We start from the raw sequence: 25,441 nt of genomic DNA, 5'->3' as shown, positions 1-25,441 counted from the left end.
CAAAACTGTGCTTATATAGTCTTGTGTATTACTGTCTAAAAGGACTGTTTTTTTCAAATACGTATATTATCAGCAAATTACTATTTGCTGTATATTTACTATTATTTATGTATAATCATCCCCCAGAAATAACCACCAACTTTATGGCAATTAAACAGACAACCATTTCTCATATTTTATTGAAAACAATATCACTAATAGTCTACATCAGAAAAACAGCTGGCCTATAAGACGTAAAATGGGTTAACATCCTAATAATCTAGTCATTCTCAGTCCACTAGTGTAACAGGATAATATGTGGTAACACTACACACTTATACTGAGTGAGAATATCAATGGCTGGTCATTTGTTGGTCTGTGAACATCACCATTGCATTGTGCAGTTTGAGTATACAAACATTGACCTGGCCTCAATTTTGATAAGTATACAACTCTCAGGCCTCTAATATCATTTTCTCTACTCTATTGTGCTTAATACTGATGCACTCAAGTCACAGTTAACATTTAATTCTAGCACCAAGTTTCTTTTTTCTCCACCCCCACCAAATATTTACACAGCAATCTCCTGCACTTATGTGAGCATGTTCTGTTGTATTTGGGCCTACAGTACATTTGCCTCTGCTACTGTACTTTGTTCAGATCTTAACAAACTTCCAGGTCAACACTTTTCTTCTTATTCTTCGTATTTTCTTCATATACAACATTATTCTAGTACGTTCTTCCATATACCTCAAAATATCAGCCAGTCTTGTAGATCAGCCCAGCCATCTAAAGAGCTGTGTCCTCAGAACCAAACAGCTTGATTGCGGTCTCCTTGCCATTACAGTTAGGGCCCTTACCATCAAAGTCTGGGGGAAGGATTTCTGCATCAAAGTCTCTGAAGTAGGCATCCAGCTCATCACCATGAACAAAAACCTTAATGTGAGATGAAGGAGAGGTTAAAACCATAAAGGAAGTTTATAGATGAGAGACAAAGTAAAGGAAAAATCCAAACAAAGGAATTGAGAGACGCTTTTTTAGATCATAATGGCGAGAGGAAAAGATTTAAGTATAAGAGTGTTCAATATTTTTGAGAATGGACAGCAGGAGCCTCAGTCACAAAGACTGCTCAACTGGCTGGTGTTTCAAAGGGAACAGTAACTAAAATTACATTTGCTTTCAGATCTGTGGGAAAGAGGTCAGTGAACAGGGTTGGAAACTATGGTTGAAAGCGAACATTCAGTGCTTGTGCATTTGTGCAATAACAGAAGAAGAGCAGCTGTTCCTCAGGTGACCGAGACCGTCAATGCAGGATGTGATCAGACTGTGCCAACAAGAACATCATATCCACAGCTACACAGAGAGGGATATTATAGTCAGGTTGCAGTGCATAAACCCCTCATTACAAAGATAAATGTATATTTGTGAGTTCAGTGGTGCTAAAACCTTCAGCACTGGTCTCCAGAGATGAGAACAGTAATGAGGTCAGATGATTCATCCTAAACCGGGCAGCTCTTTTACTGCCCTGTTGCAACTCCACAGCAGAATTTGATTTTTAGGTAGAAATATAACAATTATCATTTACAGTAAAATAAAGCTTTTTAACAATAAATGGTCTTGAATGCTGGAGTTAATGTATAACTGCTAATTCACCCTTTAACCCTGAAGGCTGGTTTGGAGACCATAGCAATGCAGATAACAATCTTGCCTATTAGCTAAAAGACGAAGAGTCTAAGAGACGAATTATAATCCTAACATGTTTAATCTGCAACAAGAAACTGTCAAAACACCAAAAAGTCATGAAGCTGAAGTCAGCTTCTCAATCGCCAGCTTTTTGTTCGAATTTTCATGTTCCACCTTAAACTATGCAGCAGTTAGCTACATAGCTAGCTATGTTCTGGTGCCTCAGGAACCATTTAAGGTGGAACTGGAAAATTTGAACAAGAAGGTGGCAAATGCGAAGCTGACTTCAGACTCGTAAAGACATTTTACGAGAAACTATTCTACTTTTTGTGGAAAAGTTTGCCAGAGAAGCAAGAAAAGTAGCTATAGCTGAGCTAAAGTGTAAATCAGAGCAAAGTAAGTCTGCACTTTTATTTATATTATTATTTTTTAATCTACATGGCTCTTCTTAACATTTGGGTTGTTGACCCCTGGGTGGTAAACCACTATGGCAGTCGTGGGCTGGAGGTTAGGGAACCGGCCCTGTGACCAGAAGGTTGCCGGTTTGATCCCCTTGGCTGACAGTCCATGACTGAAGTGCCCTTGAGCAAGGCACCTAACCCCCAGTTGCTCCCTGGACGCCGTGGATAGGGCTGCCCACTGCTCTGGGCAAGTGTGCTCACTGCCCCCTAGTGTGTGTGTTCACTAGTGTGCATGTGGGTGTTTCACTGCATGGATGGGTTAAATTTCAGAGGTCTAATTTCACAGTGTGCAAAAACACACAGTGACAAATGGTTGTGCATTCTATTCTATCTTCACAAGTGGGTGAGTGCATGTGTGGTGTACACCAAGAGAACAGGCCTAAATTCTTGATGCCTAGTGAGAGGGTCTGGTGGATGTTGCTCCATGGAGGGCATTATGCCAGCATGCTTTGGGTCCCGTGTCACGCAAATCAATAAAGGTCACTCTGACGGGTCACCTTCATCCTATGATGCAACATCTAGTCTCTTTCAGAACGACAGTGTCCCCATCTACATGACATGAGGGGTCACTGAATGGTTTAGTGAGTATGAAAATGAGGTGAATTATTTGTTATGGCTTTAATAGTCACCAGATCTCAAACAAGCTGAGTATTGAAATCCTAGTGGAGTTTGGACCACCATCATCAAAATACCAGGATGAAATATCTTTTTAAGAATGGTGTTTAGTCTCTTGACTACAGTTCCATGAAAACTGAAACTGTTTTAGTGGCTCACCATGGCCCAACACCTTATTAACACACTTTGGGTTGTATTTTCCCTCAATTTAGCTGTGCATAGTGAGGACTTACGGCATATTAAAACCAACATGCAAGTGCACTCTGTGTTATTGTATTAAATTTAATCCCACTCACCCTCTCCAGCAGTTTACTCTTCATGAAGGGTTTGACCACATTGTAAGTGGTTGTGAAATACCAGGGCTGGTGGATCACATGTACTGCCTTGAAACGTGCAGGGAAGGAGTCCTATATACAGAAAGAGACCATGAAAAAAATCATTTACTGACATACTACACATCATATCGTACTACTATTTTAGGCAAGCTAGTGTAAGAAACATGATTAATTATGGTGTTATCAATGAGCAGCGTTTATTTCAAGTTTTATTTTTCCCACCCATTTTTCTCCCCAAATTAGTCTACTGTTCATCTACAGGTGGGGGGGGTATCCTACCCACCCAGAGAAAGTGAGACCAATTACGCTTTCTTGGATTCCTGGTTACGGATGGCTGTGGCATTCCCGGGATTGAATTTGTGAACTCCCAATGATAGTGCTAATGTTTGGATGATTGTGGCGATCGGGCCATGCCTATCATGTTGACATGTTTAACATAAAACGTGTGGCTGTTTTTCTGACCTGCAGCATGTCCACCATCTTCTTTAGTTCTGTGTGTTTGATTCCAGAGGCATGCTGCATTGTGAAGCCCTTGAAATTCTCAATGAGGACAAAGCCATTGATCTGAGTCTCCTCATTTTCCAGAAGTTTCTCCAGGATGACACAGTATGCACGCAGTGTCTGTAAGACATAAACAGGGTGGTTTAAGAACACTATTACTGTATTGGGAAGGTCCCCTCATTGTCCTGCGTTGTACAGTCATAAGTACTATAAAGAACTATTAATGGGGAGAAAAGTTGTGGGTCAAATAAATTATTTTGTACACTAATATTGGTTTTGAGTTTGTCCTTCTGCAAGTCACATTCCATGGCATATGCCACAATACATTATGGGTTTTCTTGAGGGTCATTGTCATTGTCATTGAGGGTCAAAGAGACTACCCTTTGCAGTCATTGTAAGAGTGCACTGGATATCATTATAAAATGACACTCTAAAATAGTGATATATATATATATAGTGCACTACGCAGGGTGTAGTTTCAGACAAAGCCTATGTCTTCTACAGCTGCAATATGTTAGGTTGTCCAAAGATTTGTAAACTGAATAATTGACCCACAACAGCCATTGAACAGGTGGGGGCTCGTCTGGGGTTAAGCAAAAATCAAGAGGTAATGTTTATAAGGGCTCAGTTGATTGATTTAACCCTTAAGGCTATGTTATCAATACTCGTTGTCAGTGACAGTGCCACTTTACATACATACCTCATCAAAGGTGACCTCTTCCAAATCCCAGTTCTCAATGTTGAACAGTAGCACCACACGGCCGTATTTGTCCCGAGTGGAGAGGATCCGTGGGTAGCCAGCCTCAATTGTACTGCGGACTGCTTCCGGGGTCATATTTTCGAAAAGCTCGGGGTAGTCCCTTCTGAAACGTACATAACCTGCCAGAAAAGATAAGCATTTTGTACAAACTGATAAAGAAAATCTGCCAGCATGAATTGTTTTTGCTTGCCAAGATTTTGCATGGTTAGCAAAGAAAACCACACAAAGGCACAAAAGCATCACTGTCTTGCCTGATCTTGTGGCTTAGCAGTCTGTAATGGACCAATTAACCTCTCCGGCAAGAGCACATTCACATGGCATTCTGTTCACACTGATGCAAAGGGCAATGAAGTGTGGCTTACAAGTGTTTCTGGGGACAGTCATGCATACCTATGTAGAACACCATAACCTCCAGTGTGTGTGAAAGGCCCAGCGCATCAAAGCGCATCCTGTCTGCCTAGCCATAACTATCCCACAGGCTTTTGTGAAAATAAACTTGCCCCATTTGCACACAAAGAGCCTCTATGAAAGCATTTATAAAGCCCCAATTAAGCCGAAGCATTTCTTTCTATCCAAGTCATGAACAGCACCCAGAGATGCATAGTGGGACACAAAGGAGGTTTAGATGCTCATAACTGCCTGTTCCATCCCCTTACTTCAGAGGTTAGAAACCAGATAATCAAAACAAAAAGGCAGAGACACTTTCTTCCCACAAGCTACATTCCTCCTCAGTAGCAGGCAGCTTGTTCCTTTTAACACTAATTTTACTTTTGCTAGTTTATTATATAGGTACACTGTGTACACAATTACTGACAGTAATTCATCTGTTGTGGCACAATTCATAAGCCACTCTCTGTCCTGTCCATCAATAGAAAGGGACCATCATAGGACCACAATTGACCAGATATTATTTGGGTGATGCACCATTCTCATCACAGCAGTGACACCAACGTGATAATGGCATATTAATCTGTTGTTTAGGGGTGGATGTGAGCCAAAGGACAAGAAGTAATCCAGGTACCCTTCATAAGCTCATGTGCCCTGGCCACGTCAAATTTCCGAGCACGGATGAACCTCAGAAGCAAAGAGTCCGGTTTGTCCCCAAATTTTTCCCGCACATCAACAGACAGGTCATCCCCTTCTCCAGCCTTTTCCTTGATCAGGGACCTCAGCTCCTTCACGGAAGACACCTTCTTCTCTTCTGTCTCATTCAACTCATCCTTTGCCTGTTGGTGAAGAAGGTAGAGTTGCATTAAGAGGATCCAATGGAGCACTCATGACTACTATGATATAATGGAAGCATGAAAAGCTTCAGATTCAATTCAAAATCTTCACATACCACTGGCAGATTTTGATCACATGAGTATGACTTGCAACTTGTTGCAGTTGTTTTCACATGGTTTCCCCATGTTCTTCATTATTGACAACTGAGACTGCTAAAGTCAGGTTGATAAAGTAGCGTCTTGCCATGATAGTCTATGAATTACCTTTTGTACCGTATGGTCAGGTAGCTTCTTACAAGGCCCAAAGACTGGCCCATGATCCTTCACAGTCAGGTGCTCCAGCTTGGACCGCAGAGCCTGCTCTTCTTCCGACACCATGCGGAAAGTTCCGGTCTGAATGAATAACAAAGAGAGGCAAACTATTACACGATATAGTCCCAGACAAACGTTCAAAGAAAACTAATCCCACGTTTGGTGGTCTGCAATTTGAGGACAGTAACCCACTGAACCCCCCACTTTACTCCCACCCTGCCCAATCATGCAGGTCAGCGACTGGCTTATAATCTTTTTCACAAGACCCTGTGGATCTCACAAGAACACCCAAGCAGGTTCATTGTATTGACTAGTGGTTTATAAATCTAGATACCTGTCCTGCACAGTTCATGTTTTTCCTGCTATAACAGAACTACTTTAACTCAGGAAGGGCTAATTAGCTGGTTTGTTTGACCGGGTAGGCTAGCAGAGGGAAAACACCCACCCAAAATGTGCAGGATCTGGTTTGTGAATCACTGCTATAGAAAACCCCAGCAACACAATTATCAACAACATCAGTATGCATATTGTACAAACTAGGCATATGAACATCAAACTTACAGAAGCCATGATGTCCAGATCTCTCAGCAGCCAGACACTGAAAACAAAGAGGTCATTCTTCAATTCAGTTGAAAAATTGTCACATTTGTCATTAGCATGATCTTACAGTACCTGGTCGCTTTGAGGGTTCAATCACTGTATTATATTGGTCATTAGACAGTTGACTCACTTATCCGGTCAGCGGATAGGGTCTCTAAGCAGGTTTCTTTTCTCAGGAAATCCAAAAGAATAGTTAATAAGCTAAAGCATATAAGCGTAGGAGAGGCTTTATGTTAATCCTGTTTCATGGGTCTTTTTTGATCTGTTGGACCCCAGAAACCATGTGGAGTAAAGCCTCTCAGTGTAAAATGGGCGTAATGGCTTGTTTTTACAGCAGTTTCCAGATATTACAGTTTAAGGAATGCCATCAAAATGGACACAACAAAAAAAAATAATCAAAGCCACAAATTCCCCTATAATCCTAAATCCTAAGAGGGACATATGCATGCATTTAACATCACATCGCCTATAGCACAGCCTTAAAGTATGTTATTACCTTATAAATATTCCAAAACACTAAGCTATGTATACAAACACTGGAAAAATACTTGACATGTATTAGATGTCAATAACACCATTAAGACCAAAATACATTTACAAATACTACACAATGTATAATATCAGGGTCATGGTGACTTACCTCAGCCACTGGTCAGGGAGAGCTGCGATAGCCGGACTGAGGAGTAAGAGCGGGCAACGGACAACAACAAGGCAACTAGGCGGGGGGGGGCTTTGGAGGGAAGGGTGGTCTTTGAGCAGAATGACGTGAAGTGTCACTCACTGAGGGACTGACCTGCTACAGCGTGGAATTCAGGACTGCTTTGTCTAATTTGCATAACAAAACTCTTTGCAGGCCAGCAGAGGCAACAACAGAACATCATGAGTTAAATGAGAGAGAGAGAGAGAGAGAGAGAGAGAGAGAGATAGAGAGAGAGAGAGAGAGATTCAGGCTTGGATGCTTTGCCGAGCTCTCACCTGAGACACTTGATGGTAGTACTTTGTCAGTGAGTTTATGTCACTGAAATATGAACTGATAACTTTTTGAAAATTTGAAATTTGAACTGAGAACATACAATACACAGTACTGTATTAGTAAAAACTAACATGTCACTGCCAGTCAGTGTCACTGCTGTGCTGAGAATAATACTGACCAAATACTATCTTGTCAGTCATGGTTCTATGGTCGTCCCTTTCTATTGATGTGTAACAGATGTGCTACAATCTGTAAACGTGCAAAGGGCAACACTGAAGGCTTTGGAGACCCCTCTGGTGGAAATATGTAATTACAGGCAAGATGTAGAAGAATATTTTCTACCATCAGTTGCTTTGGGGAAAGATGATTTTGAGTGCGAAAAAGAGTTCAAAGAGAACTCAGTCAAAAATTGGTGGAGGACGTGTCTTGTAAAGATGCGAGTGAATTATCTACTTTTGCTTTATCTGTATTATATTGATTTTGTGTTGGTTTTTGTTATATGTAATGTTGATAGGGTGTATCTTGCCTTCTGTCCATTGACGTGTGTGTGTGTGTGTGTGTATGACGTGGTCTTAAAGGACCTTTGACTTTCAAATGATTTCAGGCTTTAGCACCGCACGCTCACCACATTTTAGTGTGTTCTTTTTCTCCATACTCAGTAATGCTACTTCTTTTAGATATTACATAGTGCTACTTTAAAGTGATGGTTTGGCCAAAAATAAAAAATGACATAATTTCCCCCAAATTAAGTGACGCAAGCCTAAAGCCATCCGCCTTGGACCCGCATGCAAGTTAGATTTAGTGTGCGAGTTGAAGTTGAATAATTTGAATAATATATGAAGTTGAATAATATATTAAAATATATGGTTTAAAAATAGCTGTTATTTGTTATCTACTATTATTTATTAGTTGTTGTTATCGGTACTATTATCAGTTATTATTACTATTTATTAGTGGATGTTTGTTCAACCTCATTTCTTAAAACAAGCAAAGTTATCTGCCAGTATAGTGATATCATTTCACTTCATAAAATTACAGAAAAAAATGTGTAGAAATCAGTAAAGGGCCCATGTCATGGATGTGATACTACTTTCAAAACGTTCATCCGGGCTGGGGGTTGTGGGGGCGTTCCGGTGTTTTGCCTAGAGACCCAGAATCACAAAATCCGTCCTTGCCTATAGCTGCCAGTTTAGCAAATTAGCGTAGCAATTTATATCACAATATGTCAAAAGGTGTTAGAAACCACACAGGCAAGAAATCACACAGGCACATGTGATGATTAAGGCATGCAGTTTTACTCTTAAACTGGTGACTACAAACTTTCATTACTTGTACGCCACATTAGCATCATAGCTACAGGGTAAAACGGTTAAGTAGGTCTATTGAATAAAAACCAAACACTTACTGATTTCTCATTTCTGATTGACCCGTCACTTTGAGCTACAGTCTTAAAGGGCAGTTTATTGAGTGGACGGGGTCAGGTGAACAAAGGAGGCCACGCTAGCACTCTACAACCCTTCGTGAGTTCAGGCATGTGAGTAAGAAGTGAATAATGAGCTGGGAATAAAGAGGCCACCCAGCGCTCCTGCTGCTCTGATGAATTCAGACACATGGTGAGCCCCACTGCAGCGTGGCTTCAGTTTTATTTGTAAATTATATAACCATTCACTGGGAAAATACCCCCTCATATCATTTCTCTTCTCACTGAAGCTTGAGGCATCGTTTGCTTCTAGAGCTGAGGCAGTTGTAATCGATAAAAATCAAATACCTAGTATAATAATCACGAAGCACATGAGAAACAGACGTTTATGAGTCGTTCTGGCTCTAATTAAAATCGAACAAAACCAAAAATGACCACAGGAAAAATTCCAGCGGTGCAATGCCAACACTGTCTCTGGTGGTCTGTAGCTTTTATCTTTAGAGACAGATTGGGTAGATATAAAAACTTGAATTCTTGCCTCCTCAATTCCTGTCACAAAAAGACTAGAGATGGATACCGACCCCTTAAAAACTACTAAGTTCTAATTTTGCTATTTTTAATTAAAGCACTCAAGATGAGCATGTACAAGTAGCCCAACAATCTCAAACTGCTAAAACACTCTACTACCACACACAGCCAACATCGCAGGGTGATGCAAAAGTCTGAACACCCCCAGTCACATGCTGTTGGTTGATTTTCTAAGTGCCGTATTTAAGCATTTTCTACAGAGTACTCAACTAAATATGACATTTTACTGCAAATTTTAGTGCAAATGTGCCATAACTTCTGCACAGGCCACATTTCATGTTTCATTTTACCCCCATTGTTAAATTTAGCAAATAAGCAGTAATTGTGCATTAAAACACACAGAACTGTGTTATCTGTAGATGTGTTAACTTATTTACACTTAGAAAATCAACAGAACAAATGATCTTACCAGGTGTGCACAAACTTTTGCATACAACTCTAAATCTAAAATTATACAACTGGTATCATTTTACTGTAGATGGTAACAGTAAACGGCGTAGCACTGGGCTGGGATGTTATGAGTACTGGCACAGCTTTCTAGGCGTCAGACAGGTCATTAGGAGAGTCCAAGTTCAATGACACAGCTGTCCATGGCCACGATTCCAAGACAGGATAATCAACCTCGCCCTCTCCGAGTTAGCAGGATGGTCCACCCTCTCCCACCATCCCTCAGTGCAATGCAAGCTAACATAGGCTTCTGTCTTGACAGAATTGGCGGTTAGTGTTCTCCTGCAAGCGTGTTGAGCTGTCTAATGATGTTATGTTGTGTAACCTTCACCGTGCCAGCTTGGTAACCTTGTGCGATAGTGAATGTGCAATTAAAAATGACTAAATTAGGAAAATGATTCCCAGTGTTTAAGACAAAACGTTGATGTAGTTGGATTTCAGTAAAGCATGCTCATATAACAAGTCCTTTGAGCCCAATAACAGGTTTGATGTCAATTCCTCTGTCCTCACGGGGAGGAGCGAAAAAAAATGAGGAAGCACTCAATATGAGAATATGAGAAGCACTCAATGTCTACACAGGGATATTTTTGGCCACTAACAGCTCATTTTAACCCATACGACCAAAAGCAGAAAAAATAAAGGATTAAATAATAAAGCAGTGGAAGGATTTGTAATTAGCATTTTCCTGTGCGGAAAGTGCCGCTCATGCTTATTTCAGAACGTCCCCAAAGTTCCTCATACGCTCATTTACAAAAGTTTGGTCACCCTTGGTCAAAATGTTCTGCTGTATGTGAAAACAAACCAATACATCCAGAGAACACATTTTAATGCCCAGCTACCGTTTATACTGAATTTAATATACTAGAAAAAGCATAAAATGTGGCTTGTGCAGACATTCTGGCACATTTTATATAAAATGTTTTATATTTTTTCAATATATGGAAAAAAAAAACATTTATGTTCTCTGTAGAGGATGTGTTTACTTATTTCTGCTTAGAAAATCAATTAAACATGTCATTTGACCAGAGGCACCCAAACTTTCACATGTTTATAACTGTATATATTTGAAATGCAAACCAACAACCAAACCAACCAGCTTTCCTCCAGAGTGGATTCAGTGATTACATAAACTATAAAACAATTAATGCAACAATTCCCAGTCCAGTTTGTATGTCCAGTTGATAATGTCTGAATAGACTGCATGCATATGTTTATACAAGTTATGTTTTAATTAAAGGCACTACACACATTGAGAAACATCACTTGTGGCAGAATATAGACCAGAACAGTCTTGTACATGTTGAAATCTAGTCATGCTTTAACTGCATGACAAAAACAAACATCTCAATCTGCTGCAGATCAATGGAAGTCAGTTGACTGAACAATATAGTGCACCGTGGAACAGTGTTTAACAGAGTCTCTACAACAAATACTTCAAGACTTCAAGTGTCTGATTAATATCATGACATAAGTAAACATAAAACCGGCATGTCAGCTTCCACATCAAGTAAAAGTATTAGTAGAGAAACGTTAATGACAAAATACTAAACTCAACACTTCAAAGGGGTATTCCACATCAAATAAAACCTGCATAATTAAAAGGTTAATTTGTAAAAAAAAAAGGCTTTCAAAAGTGGTTTGATGTGAAACGCTCTGCTCTGAAATCTGAATCATTCATAATGGTGGTGAGAGGAACCAGACGTCCATCGAACAGATCATAAATACAGTGCCTGTATCTTCACTTTGGAAGGTAAATAACATGGCTATATCTGTGCTGTTGACATCATGACCTCTGGTGCCTGTCACCATCAATGTTTAAAAAAAAAAGGTTTCTTTGAAATGCACTAAATCACTCTGAACAACTTTGTTTACATCTTAATGCTTGAATTACGCAGATATTTTGAAAAATCAGCTAATTCCCCTTTAAAGACTACCTTGCTGATTACACTATAAAATCATACCCTGCATTGCATCCTTACTCAATGAATCATGTCAGAGTGTATTGAAATATTGAAATGTGTCAGTCTGCATTAAAACTATATTTTTGATTAAAACAAAAAAACTTCATATCCCCTTTTTAAGGTAAACGGTGTGGCTGGCCTATGGCACTTTGTTATTGTGTAAAATTAACTACTGTCACTTTAAAGCAAGTCTATTTAATTTGGTCTCTGTCAGTTTTAAAAAAGGATAAAAATGCTTCTCGCCTTTTAAGCATTTATCAAATCCCAGGAAGCCATCTGCACACCATGAGCAGCGAGGTCCTTATGCTTCATATTAAATGTCTGGGTCAGCAGCAAAAAAAGTCTCTCAGCCCATAAAACATAGACTAGCCATGATTGAGAAGCCTACTAAGATGAAGAGGACTTTGAGGAGCTGTCTCTCTGGAGAGTTGAGTTCATGAGGGAGGATCTCCAGGAAGGTGATGTAGATGAACGTTCCTGCAGCCAGGCCTTCCAAAACTGCCTGGATTAGTGCACCTGCCTGGACCTGGGCTTCACTCACTCCGATGCCCACCCCGATTCCAATCGGCGACATTATGGCAAAAACACTGACGTAGATGGCCACCCATAAGGGGGGGACTGCACTCTGGACCAGCTTCACTGACAGGCTGAAGACGATGATGCTCTTGTGAACCAGGATGGCGATGCAGATCTCCAGCACCTAGATGAAAAGAAAGAAAGAAAGAAAAAGAAAGAAAGAAAGAAAGAAAGAAAGAAAGACAGAAAGACAGAAAGAAAGACAGAAAGACAGAAAGAAAGAAAGAGTGGCTTGATCATCAGTATTTACCCACATGTCTGATTACTAAGAATTCACTGAAAGAGGAAGGAAATGTTTGATCTGATGATGAGATATAAATGTGTTCCTGTTCAAGACTTTGCACTGGATTTATGCAGAACTGACTACATTCTAGATGAGCTTTTCCTCACTGTTGTAACAAAACCCTGTGAAATGAAAACTTTACAGGATAAAAGGAGAAATATTTTCCATTTTTAAGTTTAAGATAGAAATTGTTTGTTCCTGCTGAAGTGATTGCTACATAAATTCCGGTCATAAAATTATATATATATATATATATATATATATATATATATATATATATATATATATATATATATAAAAAAGTTGTGTAGAACACATTAATAAAAATACACTTCTATTCTAAATAAATCATTTATTGACGTGGCCTTAAGCTATGTTTTATTTTCTCTGTTTTTGACAGAGAGCCAGATTTACCAAAAATAATGCCAATTCCTTACAGCCTACAGACACCTAGGGTCTGTAGGTTTGGCTAACAGCACTATATAGTATATAAAAGAGTAATGCACCACCATTAGTGTAATATGTGATGTATAAAAGTTTTTTAGTTTTGGGACAGAGCCAAAATGTTTTTATCCTCTAATTCTGGTTCAAATTTAAACACCTTAACCTAAAATAATCAAGATTTTGATTCAGTATGTTCAACTAATGCACTACTGTGTGATATCATTATTTTGAGAAAATTATAATTATATATATTATTAAACCTTTAGACAATAAATATTTTGACTTTGTTTCTTAACACTTGTTTGGTGGTTTGAGCTGAACGAGACTTCTGTGTCGATATTGTAAAACCTCTGTTTAATCTGGCTGAGAGCTCCCTGATCGATTAGGAACTGGCATGATTTGAACCTGTGGTGTGAAATATACCTATAGCTTTAGGAAACACTGGTTTTGAACAGCAGCAAGCTTTTACAAAATTGTTTTTCTTCTAATGAAGTTGAAAATAAAAATCTGGGGGGCTCCTGAATGGCGCAACCGTCTAAGCGTTGGCCCGGTCATCAGGAGATCGCGAGTATGATCCCTAGTGATGCTGCAGCTGTCCGTAGCTGGGAGTCCCAGAGAGCACAACTGGCCTCGCTCTCCCCCCCAATCGCTCAACGCAGTGCTAGTGAGCACAGGCGTCTGTTAGCTGATGTAACAGATCTGGCCTCCGAGCGCGTTCGGCTGTCCAATGACATTCCGTAAGCCGCAGTTCGAAAAGAAGTGGTGGCTGGTTTCACAGGTCTCGGAGGAAGCCTGTACTAGCCTTCACCCTCCTACCGTTGATAGCATCGTGTGATTGGGGGAGTCCTAACTAGCGGGTGGAATTGGAAACGACTAAATTGGGGGAAAAATGGGGTAAAAACCAAAAGTTTATCACAAATAAAAATGTGTGATCATCTCTTTCTTTTATCTTTCAGGGACAACAACGGCAGCCAAGTTAGCAGAAAAAATAAGACAAGCTTTTACCTGGCGTTAAATAACTCAGTCAGTATTTAATATCAGGCCTAATTAAGTGCTTCACTGTAATAATCTCCTTCCAGTATTCTGGGCTTTGAGAGGGAAACTCCTGTAAAGGTATATGCAATGAGATAAAAGTGCACAGCAGCAGCTCCTCTCCTGTCATCTTACTACAGGCACTAAAGAGCTGCTGCCTCTTATTAGTAAATCGCATCAGCCACTTTTTAATGCCAAAACAAGGTTTATGTTGGTGCAAAATGTTAATAAATCTGCCCCTAAAGTCAAATCTTTCTAAAGTGTTTCAGGATCTTAAGATTCACTAGAAGTTTAACCTGAAAACATACTATTCTCTCTTCTCCAGCACTCCGGAAGCAAGTTTTAAACCTGTTCTTTTTATCGCAAATGATAAACAAATGTCTTTACTGACCATCAGATCAGGATAAACATGCGCTGATATTTGTAAATAAACCCCTGGTAAAATGACAAACGTTGCTAATTTTCTACATGTTAATAAGTGCACACATTATCTACAGAGAATTTCAAATGTGGCCTGTGAAACAAATGACAGGACATTTTACATTTGATGCTTTTGCAATATGTTAAACTCAGCAAACAAGCAGAAATGGAACTGAAATGGCATTTTTAAATTTTTTTTTAATTATTCCCTGTATTAGGGGAAGGGGTTAGCTTAATTTTACTTAGAAAATCAACAAAACGTCATGTGACCAGGGGTGTTCAAACTTCTGCACATGTCTATGTAAACGAAACTTGAGCATAACTATAACAGCTGACTGAAGGAATTCAAGCTCATTTACAATGACAAATGTGGTATGTGATGATTAAGTTAAAATAAACCAAAAAGAAGCTTTAAGCGAACTGTCCCAACTAAAAGTATCGGATAATAAGTAAACTGAAAAGTGGTTAAATGGTGGCAGCTTATGGGTCGTTTCTTATCTGCAGAACAGCAGATGGACGCTCCACCACAGGTTTTTATTTACTGAAATTTTTAGATGGGCTTGGTGAGTATTTTTACTGGTCATTTACTGGTCTTAGAGTTTTTATGAGACAGATACCGGCACTGACCCTGCATTTAGTGCAGGTTAATGTAATAAGATTTTATTATACTTTTTAAATAGAATTAGAATTCAGAACCATTGACCTATTGCACTTGCACACAGAGGAATCTCACCTCCACATTTAGCCCACCCATGCAGGGAAACACCCACATACACACACTAGCAAACATATAATAGGAGGCAGCGAGCACACATGCCTTAAGCAGTGGACAGCCACAGCACTTGGGGCACAGGAGTTAGGTGCCTTGCTCAAGGGCATTTCAGTCATGTCCTGTTGACTCGGGGGATTGTACTGGTGCCCTGATGGTCACTAGGCATGTTCCGTAACCTCAACCCCTACTTTGGACTATTTATGCAAGACCATTTGTCATAAAATCTTCACAGAATTTAAAGAGCAGCTGGTATTTTTCAAAGAAAATGACTGACACTTGGGTTTCGTGACCATAGTGGAAAATGTAGAGCAACTTTGGAGAGTGACTCATTAAGGTCAGCATAACCCTGAACATGAAGCCCATCGTGAAGCACATGACCAAGCTACAGAAAACAGACTCTTTCCCTTTTACTCGCACAAAAGCTCCTTTAGGTAAAACATGAACATGTTTCTGCAGGAGAGAGTGAGAGTGAGTCTATGGAGTCTACAGCTGGAGTCACATGCTGTCCAAAGAAGGTGATACTGCTAAGCTGAAGATCTGCTATAATTCTTTGAATCTGAGCAGGAATCTCATGAAAATACCCAGAAAGCTCACAAATGAGTTTGCATGTAAAGGAAATGTATAGAACACAGGTCAAACTCCAACTCTTGAGGCCACCGTTCTGCATAATGTCTGAAGTTTCACAGCTTTTTCAGACTAGGTCAGCTAATTATGAGCAACGCTGAACTTTGATAGTAATCCAATTGACCTGTTCATGCTCCTCCCACAATTTACATTTACCTGTTGCTGAGGTTGGCCAAGCTTTGACAAATATTCTGAGGAGAACAAATAAGAAACTGTAGAACATCCTCGTTTGGAGTCATTACATAATGTTCAGTTCCCAGTTTAAAACGCTATGCTACTGTGCTATAATCTATTACAATGTAATGTTGTGATAAAGCAACCATGCTACTATGCTCAATTACACACGAAAAAAAACAAAAACACACAACCAATCTATTCTGAAAGTGTCATCTTTCACATTCATACAAAATAGCAGTTGAAATTAATAACAGTTTTACATTTAGGTATATTATGTAGATATATTATAAGGCAGATAAGCGAATACTTTTGGCAATATAGTGTATGTGCTGTATTAGACATCACGACTTCTGGTTCCCATCACCACCACTGTACAGAAGTTCAAGCTGGTACATTTCTCTGTAAATTATTTTTGCACCAAACTGCTCTGAATAGCTTTGTTTACATCTTAATGACTGAAATATACAAACATTTTGAACATTTTGGAAAGACAGTGAAAAGTGACACCTGTGTATTAGAAGAAACTCAGCATGAAGCGTTTACCTTTGCATCTGTAGTTTGTAATCCAATGGCCAAACCTTCAAACACCGAGTGCAGGGAGAGAGACAGAAACAGCATGAAGGAGCGGAAGGAGGAATGGGCCTGCAGATCCACATGGACGTGTTGGGCACTGCCCTCCAAATCGTTCACAGAGCGATGTCCATGAGCATGTCCATGAGCATGTCCATGGCCCATTGGGGGCAGCAGAGGTGTAGTTTCCTCACTTCTGCGGCCAGTGCAGCTGAGCACGAGTCTCTCCAGGATCAGGACGGTGAAGAAGCCACATGCCATGATGAACTCCGCCACAGGGTAACTACTCTGTTGAAAGAAGAACAACAAGATTAGGGAAGTTCCTTGGGCGAGTTTCAGACACCTGTGGAAACAACGGTCAACTGTGTATCCAAGTTAACTCACATTCAGTCCCTGCAGCTGCTCGTTTATGTCAGACAGGTAATCTGGGATAATGTCCAAGAAACAGGCAGCCAGGAACACACCGCCCGCAAAACAGCTGATAAAACTCAGCACTATTTGATGGGTTTCTGAAAGAGAAAAGCAACACAACAAGTCAGAGGATGAAAAATGCTGCACAATTTTTGAAATCAAATTCAATTTAAATCTCTCTTCTATTTAAATATCTCCATCTATTTAAAGACCTCAACAAATGAAAAATAACACCATTTTCACCACACAGCAACAAACACACGTTGACATCTGCTTCGAGATGCATTATACAATATGTCCTAACTTTATGACCTGTCTGTAATGCATTTTAAGCTGCAACCGGTACGGAAAGTCCTCTGTATATAAAGGTGATCCGCTGATCCGCTGTGTCGACCCCTAAAGGGAGCAGCCGAAAGAAGAAGATATAAAAGGTGTTATTATGATTTTTTTTATTATTATTTGTTGTAGCTGGGGAGCCCTTTTATCAATTTCCTAATATAGCTCCACTAACTGTTCTCTCCTTCTTTTCATGGGCTTTTTTTTTAGCATGTTTGACTTTTTCAGTGCTGATTGACTGGATATTTCTGTTTACTGGACAGTTCTAAACAAGGCTGATTTACACTGTGTCTCTTTTCCACCTGGTCTTATACATCATCTTATATTTTAACACTTTAATAGTACAACTTTTTCCAGTTTTTTTTATCCTGAGATGTTTTTTTTTTTTCGAATTCTAAGTATTACCACCCTTGCTAATAATCTGATTTTTGCACAAACAGCAAAGAACATTGTTAACATCCAGTGGTTCTCCATGCAAGTTTGCTTGGAAACCAAAATATGGTCAAATCGGTGCATTATAATTCACTCATGAAGTAACATTAGAAGCAACCTTAGATGGTGATGCAAAACTTTTACATGTGGTACTTCAGAACTGAATTTGGATCGTGATGTTTATTTTGAAAATTGTTTGTCTGAACTTATTGTTCTCCAAGCCTATTGCTTACTCAGCGTAATTTTGGTTCTGCTACACCAGCACACGCCACTTCTTTTCTTAAAATAAAAGCTAGGCACATGTTTCAGTTCCATAAATGATGAGCTTTCTTTAAGCTGGCAGGAATGCATGGTTTAGGGCAGTAAGGAAGCTTTTGTAATCAGGTGACTCAAAGTTCTGCATGTCCACAAGGCACAGGCCTGAGGGAATGTTCACTAACCACCAGGGATTAAGAGCTGGCCTGCGAGATAAAGAAATCATTCAAGATCAAATAACATTCTCTGGTTTGGTTAGAGAGCGATTCCTCTTCTCTTAGCAAGTTTGGCTGCTGGAAGACAACAGCTACAGACAGACAAGCAAAGTTCACTGATAAACATGACAGTTAAGTTTAAATAGCCCACACTAATCACAGAACGAGAGGGAGGAGCTAGAGATGAGAATCCTAGAGAGATACTGGACTAAGCTTTGTTAGTTCAGTGGGATAACATCTCAGGGAGAAGTAGTTATTTAGAAAATCGGAATGAAAAGTACCAGGTCAAAAAACACCTGAGTTCCCCATAGAAATACAGTGGAACTTCTGAGTACATCCAGCATCTACCAGCATAGGAACTGACGTTTGTTAGGCTCTAACAGGTCTCTTTTTGGGATCCTCCTGCTCTAAAATAAAATAGATTTTATATATATATATTTATATATATTGCCCGATGCAGAACTCACGGTTTAAAATAGAGCCCAAAACACTCAAAGTTCCATACTTTCATGGTTTCTTTGCATGGTGAAATGGTTCTTCAGATTGTTAGGCAAAGTGATCTTCTATTGTTTCGATGTGAAGCTTGTAACCCTTTTTGGTTCTATACAGAACCATAGAACCATTAAAAAAAAAGTTCTATATAGTACCATATACAACACATTCTCCAGTCTGAAGAACCATTTCAGCATAAAATAGTTCTGTATAGAACACATGGTTCTAAACAGACCCATTCCCTGTACTAAAGAACCCTCGAAGAACCCCGTTTTAAGATTAGATGTGAACGACTGACATGGAACCGAATAAAAGCAAATTCCTCACAAATATACTTCACTATAAGGATTCTCATTTCAAAATACTCAGAGAAGTGTAAATACAGCAAGACTCTTATTTCAGCTTCTGATTCGAATTTTCCGTTCCACCTTAAATTGCTAGCTTCATTTGGGGCGTCTGCAGCGTCGCATTATCACGCTATTTAAGGTGGAACGGAAAAGTCGAATAAGAAGGTGGCGAATATTAAAGCAACGTCAGCCTCATATTTTATAAACACAGCAGTGACGGCAGCAGGCAGCAGCCTGGGCTCCCGGCTGGATAGTGAAAGTCTAGTCTTACCCGTTCCACTCGTTTCTCGGAACCATTTCATCCGAGCAGGGATGAACCCAAAGAGGAGAGTGAGAAGCAACAAGCCGACGAGGGCGCCTATTTTGACCTGCAGAAGATACTCCATCTCCTTCAGCTCGACAACATACAGAACCTACAGAAGCTGCTGGTAAACAAACCAGGGGGAGATAAAGTCTCTCCTAAATCACCCTAAAACGACTTTTAAAAACCAACCAGTCAGCTGTACATCTCAGAAATGCCACCAGCGTTGATAAGGCTGCTTTTGTTCATGAAAGAAGGCCTTAAAAGGAGCCTGGCTGCTCATTTTCAGTGTTTCTCTGAGAGGCTGCTGTTGAGGACCATGTTGCTCTCCACACTAGCTTTAGCTCCTCCTTTTGACGTAGCGTCACGCTGTGGTGAGGCATTTTTTTCCGCACCTGTATTCCGACAAGCCCCGCCTAGGATATATGCATATATACATATATATATATATATATATATATATATATATATATATATATATATATATATATATATATATATATATATATATACACACACACACACACACACATAATATGCACTATTATAATATGCACTATTTTGCTTCCAAGTACCTAAATTGACGTATTAGACCAAAACCTTTTCCCCACCCGACGTCTGGTTCCTATCACCTCCACTGTGAGCAGTTCTGTTACAGTAAGTTTATCTACAGACAGGCACAAAACCACTGGTGTTTCGAACCAAACCTCTCTGAATAACTTTGCTTACATATAACAACTGAGTTCAACAACAGTTTTACAACAATTGCATGGAGTTCCCCTTTAATGTTTGATATTTTTGGGCCATAATGTGATGAATCAGGATCTCTGTGTTGCACTTGATGCAGTTCAGTTGTTTTGTTTTACTTTATTTCTTTTCTGCAACATGAAACATTGCATCCCCCCAGCTCTTCCTGGTGTCAACTGTCTATGCTGACATTTATTTGAAATCATTTGAAACAAATAGTAGTTTGAGCCTTATAGAAACTCTATTGGCGGCCCAATGTGGCACAGTTGGCCCACAGTGATGATTGTTTTAGCTCATCAAAGAGCTGTATCCCAATAAGATGTGGGTTATTTTTATTAAGTACGATTGGTAACAAAATAAACCATCTTGACATGAACATGAAATGAACGTCGCACTGTGCCAGAGGAAATTATACAGGCCCAAGATGTGACAGTTGTCCATAAATTAATGTAATGGAACAAAACTCGATTTGACACCAAATTTACTTCTTTATTTACATTCTGTTTTGTCTTTGTGACCCATTTTGCCCCCCAAGACAAAAAATATTTTGACAACCCTGTTACAGAAGGACAGTTTGGGGTCAAGTTTGGGTCACGGTTTTGTTGATTTTTGTTGTTCTAAGTGAAAATAAGTTAACACACCCTCTTCTGCACGTTCTCTGATTATTTGCTGCATTTAGCACATTGGAAAAAACTAGAACATAAATTGTGGCCTAAGAAAAGTATTTTTTTTTCCCCCAAACATGTTAAACACAGTAAATAAATAGTAATTGTGCGCAAATATTTGCAGAAAAGTATCATTTTAAAGCTTATTCTCTGTCCAGGATGTATTCGTTTATTTTCACAAGCACATTTCGCACAGCTGTATTTCTCAGTCATGACTGAAATAAGTCAGGACTGGAAAACAAAGGCCTGAACTGATCAAAGCAGGAGAACAGACCGTAGTGAAGCCGCACGATGAACTACTATTATGAAAAAGTCTCCCAACCAATCAGCGCCATGTGGGCGGGGCTTGTTTTAATACGGGTAGGAAAAAAAGAGCACAGTTTGCATTTGTCGCTTCCGCTTTCAACAGACTTGTGTTTCAACCGGCAAATAAATATGATTTACTTTAAATTTCTGTACGACAGAGAGATGTTCTATTCACTCTAGACTTTAGTCGGGAGGTTTTAGAGAAGTAGACTGTTAGAAAATGACAGGATTGACCTCACTGGGGCAGCAGAGGGCAGCAGAGCTCAAAGCTGCCACACCATAGAGAACAGGCACATGACTGTCTTGTGACTGTAATCAGTCAGATTGTTGTTCATGTGAGGTGTTTCTCAACTTCAGCTGGTCCTTCACTCACTCTCGGTTTCACCCAGCACGCTGAATCAGCTGACCAACGGCCTCATTCGTCAGAACTGTTTATTACCTACCCATATGGAAAAATATACATATACACTCAACGGCCACTTTATTAGGTACCCCTTGCTAGTAAAAGGTTGGACCCCCTTTTGCCTTCAGAACTGCCTTAATTCTTCATGGCAGACTTTCAACAAGGTGTTGGAAACGTTCCTCAGAGATTTTGGTTGGTTATTTGAGTTCCTGTTGTCTTTCTATCATCTGGAACCTGTCTGCCCATTCTCCTCTGACCTCTCACATCAACAAGGCATTTTCGTCCACACAATTGCCTCTCACTGGATACTTTCTCTTTTTCGGACCGTTCTCTGTAAACTGTAGAGATGGTTGTGTGTGAAAATCCCAGTAGATCAGCAGTTTCTGAACTACTCAGACCAGCCCATCTGGCACCAACAACCACGCCACGTTCAAAGTCCCTTAAATCCCCTTTCTTCCCCGTTCTGATGCTCGGTCTGCACTTCAGCAAGTTGTCTTGACCACCTCTACATGGCTAAATGCATTGAGTTGCGGCCGTGTGATTGGCTGATTAGCTATTTGTGTTAACAAACAATTGAACTGGTGTACCTAATAAAGTGGCTGGTGTGTGTGTGTGTGTGTGTGTGTGTGTGTGTGTGTGTGTGTGTGTGTGTGTGTGTGTGTGTGTAAGACACTGTCTGTCTTACACAAACCAAAAGTGCATCAAATCAGTAATATATTCACGGGTGTACACCTCCCAGAAGAAAGTACCCTATAACTGATGATGTTGTATATATTACTATCTATTAATGCTTGGGTTTAAGTAGATCATAACAAAATATTTGTAAACATCTAAGGTCTGAATATTTCATTGCTTTTTAATACTTTTTACTGTGGAACTGCAGTTTGAGCTAAAAGTGTCCATCTGCCAAGTCCTACAGTTGAATCAGTTGTGCATGTATGAGAGTTTTTGTTGGATCTATGCAGTAGGACAATGTTGACTAATAAACTGCATTTTAAAGCGCTTGGTGTTTTGCTCACAGTGCTGTGAAAAATCAAGCAGCTACAAAACACAGTGGACTACAGATGATTAATCTCAGCCTGTATTATACACCAGTCTAAGAACCAATGTAAAGAAAACGGCAGGGTAGTTAAACTAAAAATTGAAAAAGTGATGTATTTAACTTGTGTTTTAATGCATTTTTAATCATTTCTTGCTTTTAATCCTTCCGTTCACCTATTATTCAATCCAATTAGAGGGACACAGGATCGGCATCGGAAAAAAATTGTCTACAGCATATTTTAATTCTAGTAGTTTTGAAATAAATGTGTCCCAAAGGCTGAAAGTCAGTGTGGAACATTAAGAACGGTCACTACAAAAACATATTTTATAAAAATAAGAAAACTGTTTTGTTAAACATTATTATTATTATTATTATTATTATGGTTTTATGTGTGTAAAACTGTTCAAAGCTGTGTTTGCTAGTCATATACTGGTTAGTGCTTTAAATTTAGCTCAGAATCCTTGAATCCTTGAATGAGCTAATATTGTCACTACTGAAACAGTCACTACTGAAACATTTGACAAAGTTTCAGTATTGTTATGACTGTGTTGGTAGTGACAAAATGAAATGTTTGATCATTTGTTTTGATAAAACAATTAAAGTACAGGGACACTCAAAGCAAAAAGGATAGTAGTCTAAAGATCAAGACAGTTAGAAGTCCGAAATGTGCTTCCATATACAGTGTATACAGCTTTTTGATTGGATTGGTTTTCGTATAATTTATCATTCAGTTCTAATTTTTTCCCCATAGGAATGAATGGGGTGGAAGATTGTACAGCCATCTGCTGTTCTTCTGCTCGACCAAAAGAAACCATTGTACTATCTCAGGGCAGGGCCCTGAGCACAAATTCAGTGTTGTCCTGACCCACACTCATCTGTCTTTTTTTTCCTTCCCTCATTTCTCCCATAGTGTCTTGCTCAATTTGGCCACCACACAAACTGTATTACTTGCCCTACAGCTAACAAACTACATGTAGTCACTAAGGGTAGGAGCTCAAACTCTAGTGCAGAGTCATACCGATCTGCACTCTCCTATGTGCCATTTTGTCATCCCTCGTTCCTCACATAGACTCCCATTCATTTTCAACAACACATAGCTAACACGAACAACTAAATACATACCCCATATACCATGGCAGCTGCCTAGCAGCAATTTAGCAACCACATGGAATATCATAGCGACTGCCTAGCAACAACCTAGCAGGGAGTGGGAACCATATAAATAGTGTAACCATTCTGTGTTTCCTTCAGTAAATGCATGTTTCTAGTTTTATTTAAGACCTTATTTCATAAAGTTCTAATAGCAAACCTCAGTCAAAGGAACAGCAGAGGGGCAATAATGGTCACCACACTGCCATGTTAGCCACATGGCAGTAGTTGAAGTTAACGACTGTTGTTAATGACTGATTAGTTTCATGTCCGGCTTTACAGGTTTGTTAAAAAGGGAAAAGATTTACAAAAAATGCCCAAAAGAAGTGGCGCTACTGTCTACAAGCATATGCAATGCACCAGAGATCATCAGTTCTGGCCTAGAGCCGGAGTTCTGTACAATTTGGTGATTTTTCTCCTTTAGCACACCTACTGAACCTGCTAACTGATTGCTGATTGGAGTGTCTAAGCAGCCAAACTGCGCTGGACACCTCAGGAACTGATGACCTTTGCCACATACCTTCCTTGCACCTCCAAGCCTTTATTCACTTTTAGATCCTGGTCTTAGCAAGGTCTTGTCTGAGCATGTGGGTGAAGTTAGGCGAAGGTAGAGAGTAAAGTTTCTCATTTGATATTCCTGCTGCCAACTGAGCCCCATGCTGCTGAGTGAGCGCCGCTACCCGAAGCATCAATAATACAAGAGGAAGTTATTGTTCCGCTGCAGGCGACACTGCCACAGAATTAAAGGGCTTGTGGGGAGGCAGCGCCGGCCCTTTCACTGCTTCTGCTCAGGTTTCCGGCCCTGCAGACAGCACTCAGACATGAGAGGGATGGTTCTGTACACTAGTGAAGGGCCTGATTGTCTGGAGCTGAGGACTTAGCGACGCTCTTGTTTTATGACGGCTGCAGGAGACCTCCTGGCACTACAGTGTGTAAAGCAATACCTTCAAGGACACTGTCCAAAGTTATATCCTGTGAGGGCATGGCTCACAACAGGGTCAATGGGATTTGTATGACTGAGAAATAGAAAAAAGGTTATCAGGATACAGTGCGTTATTTTAGCTGCTGACCATATTGACCAGGAGTGCCTGAGCTTTTTTGTCTTGGGGCCAAAGTGCAATGTTTGTGATGGGCTGAGGCTGATATTTTTATTACTAAAGTACTTCAAAAGAACAATTTTAAAAGAAAGCTAAGCATTTAATAACCATACGCAATATAAAAATATGTCTGTTCTCTTGTTGGCTGAAGGGGTGAGGTTCGGGTAACTTTCTGGCGGGCCAAATCAGATGTCCTCGGGGCTTTGGGTAGCCCTGATTTAGACATTTAACAAATACATTTATTGTAATTGAGTGCACTTTAAGAGGTAACATAATAAGTATAAAGCAAACAACAATGTATTCAAGCAAGACAACAATATTAATTATTAAACGCATAGTTCCAATCCTGAAATCTGATTGTCTGAGCCACGTTCAAAGCTGTTGTAAAATCCACAGTATACGAAAACCTACGACTGCATCCCAACAACTGAATTATGTATTACTGCACCACGGCACCAAAAAAAACATGTTCTAGGCTGGTCAGCTA

General features: G+C 39.8%; 2 protein-coding genes across 2 annotated transcripts; both read right to left on the bottom strand.

The window, feature by feature from the left end:
- Window positions 1-161: 161 nt before the first annotated feature.
- On the bottom strand, window positions 162-7,642 carry rlbp1a (retinaldehyde binding protein 1a). Its single transcript, XM_017699487.2, has 9 exons — window positions 7,621-7,642; window positions 7,110-7,218; window positions 6,431-6,467; window positions 5,822-5,950; window positions 5,356-5,560; window positions 4,275-4,453; window positions 3,536-3,694; window positions 3,035-3,145; window positions 162-915 (listed from the first exon to the last, which is right to left on the bottom strand). The coding sequence occupies exons 1-9, from the start codon at window positions 7,640-7,642 to the stop codon at window positions 769-771; spliced, it is 1,098 nt and encodes a 365-aa protein (XP_017554976.1). The 3' UTR covers window positions 162-768.
- A 3,461-nt stretch (window positions 7,643-11,103) lies between these two features.
- On the bottom strand, window positions 11,104-19,884 carry slc39a1 (solute carrier family 39 member 1). The gene is made up of 4 exons (XM_017699538.2): window positions 19,516-19,884; window positions 17,141-17,265; window positions 16,730-17,044; window positions 11,104-12,558 (listed from the first exon to the last, which is right to left on the bottom strand). Exons 1-4 carry the CDS (start codon window positions 19,628-19,630, stop codon window positions 12,205-12,207), a joined length of 909 nt encoding a protein of 302 aa, XP_017555027.1. The 5' UTR covers window positions 19,631-19,884; the 3' UTR covers window positions 11,104-12,204.
- Between the last annotated feature and the right edge of the window lie 5,557 nt (window positions 19,885-25,441).

The sequence above is a fragment of the Pygocentrus nattereri genome, chromosome 15 (assembly GCF_015220715.1).
Source record: "Pygocentrus nattereri isolate fPygNat1 chromosome 15, fPygNat1.pri, whole genome shotgun sequence".
Taxonomy (NCBI): domain Eukaryota; kingdom Metazoa; phylum Chordata; class Actinopteri; order Characiformes; family Serrasalmidae; genus Pygocentrus; species Pygocentrus nattereri.
Note: the sequence above shows the minus strand (reverse complement) of the source record. Positions and strands in the feature narration are given on the sequence as shown.

Excerpts from the sequence above, each read along its gene's own strand:
- rlbp1a (XM_017699487.2), bottom strand. The coding sequence starts at position 7,642 with ATGACTGACAAGATAGTATTTG. Across the intron at positions 3,146-3,535 it reads AGATGGTGGACATGCTGCAG|GACTCCTTCCCTGCACGTTT; the intron begins GTCAGAAAAACA and ends TTCTGTATATAG. Across the intron at positions 916-3,034 it reads AGAGTAAACTGCTGGAGAGG|GTTTTTGTTCATGGTGATGA; the intron begins GTGAGTGGGATT and ends TCTCACATTAAG.
- slc39a1 (XM_017699538.2), bottom strand. The coding sequence starts at position 19,630 with ATGGAGTATCTTCTGCAGGTCAAAATAGGCGCCCTCGTCGGCTTGTTG. Across the intron at positions 17,266-19,515 it reads CCGAGAAACGAGTGGAACGG|AAACCCATCAAATAGTGCTG; the intron begins GTAAGACTAGAC and ends TTTCTCTTTCAG. Across the intron at positions 17,045-17,140 it reads AGCAGCTGCAGGGACTGAAT|AGTAGTTACCCTGTGGCGGA; the intron begins GTGAGTTAACTT and ends TTCTTTCAACAG.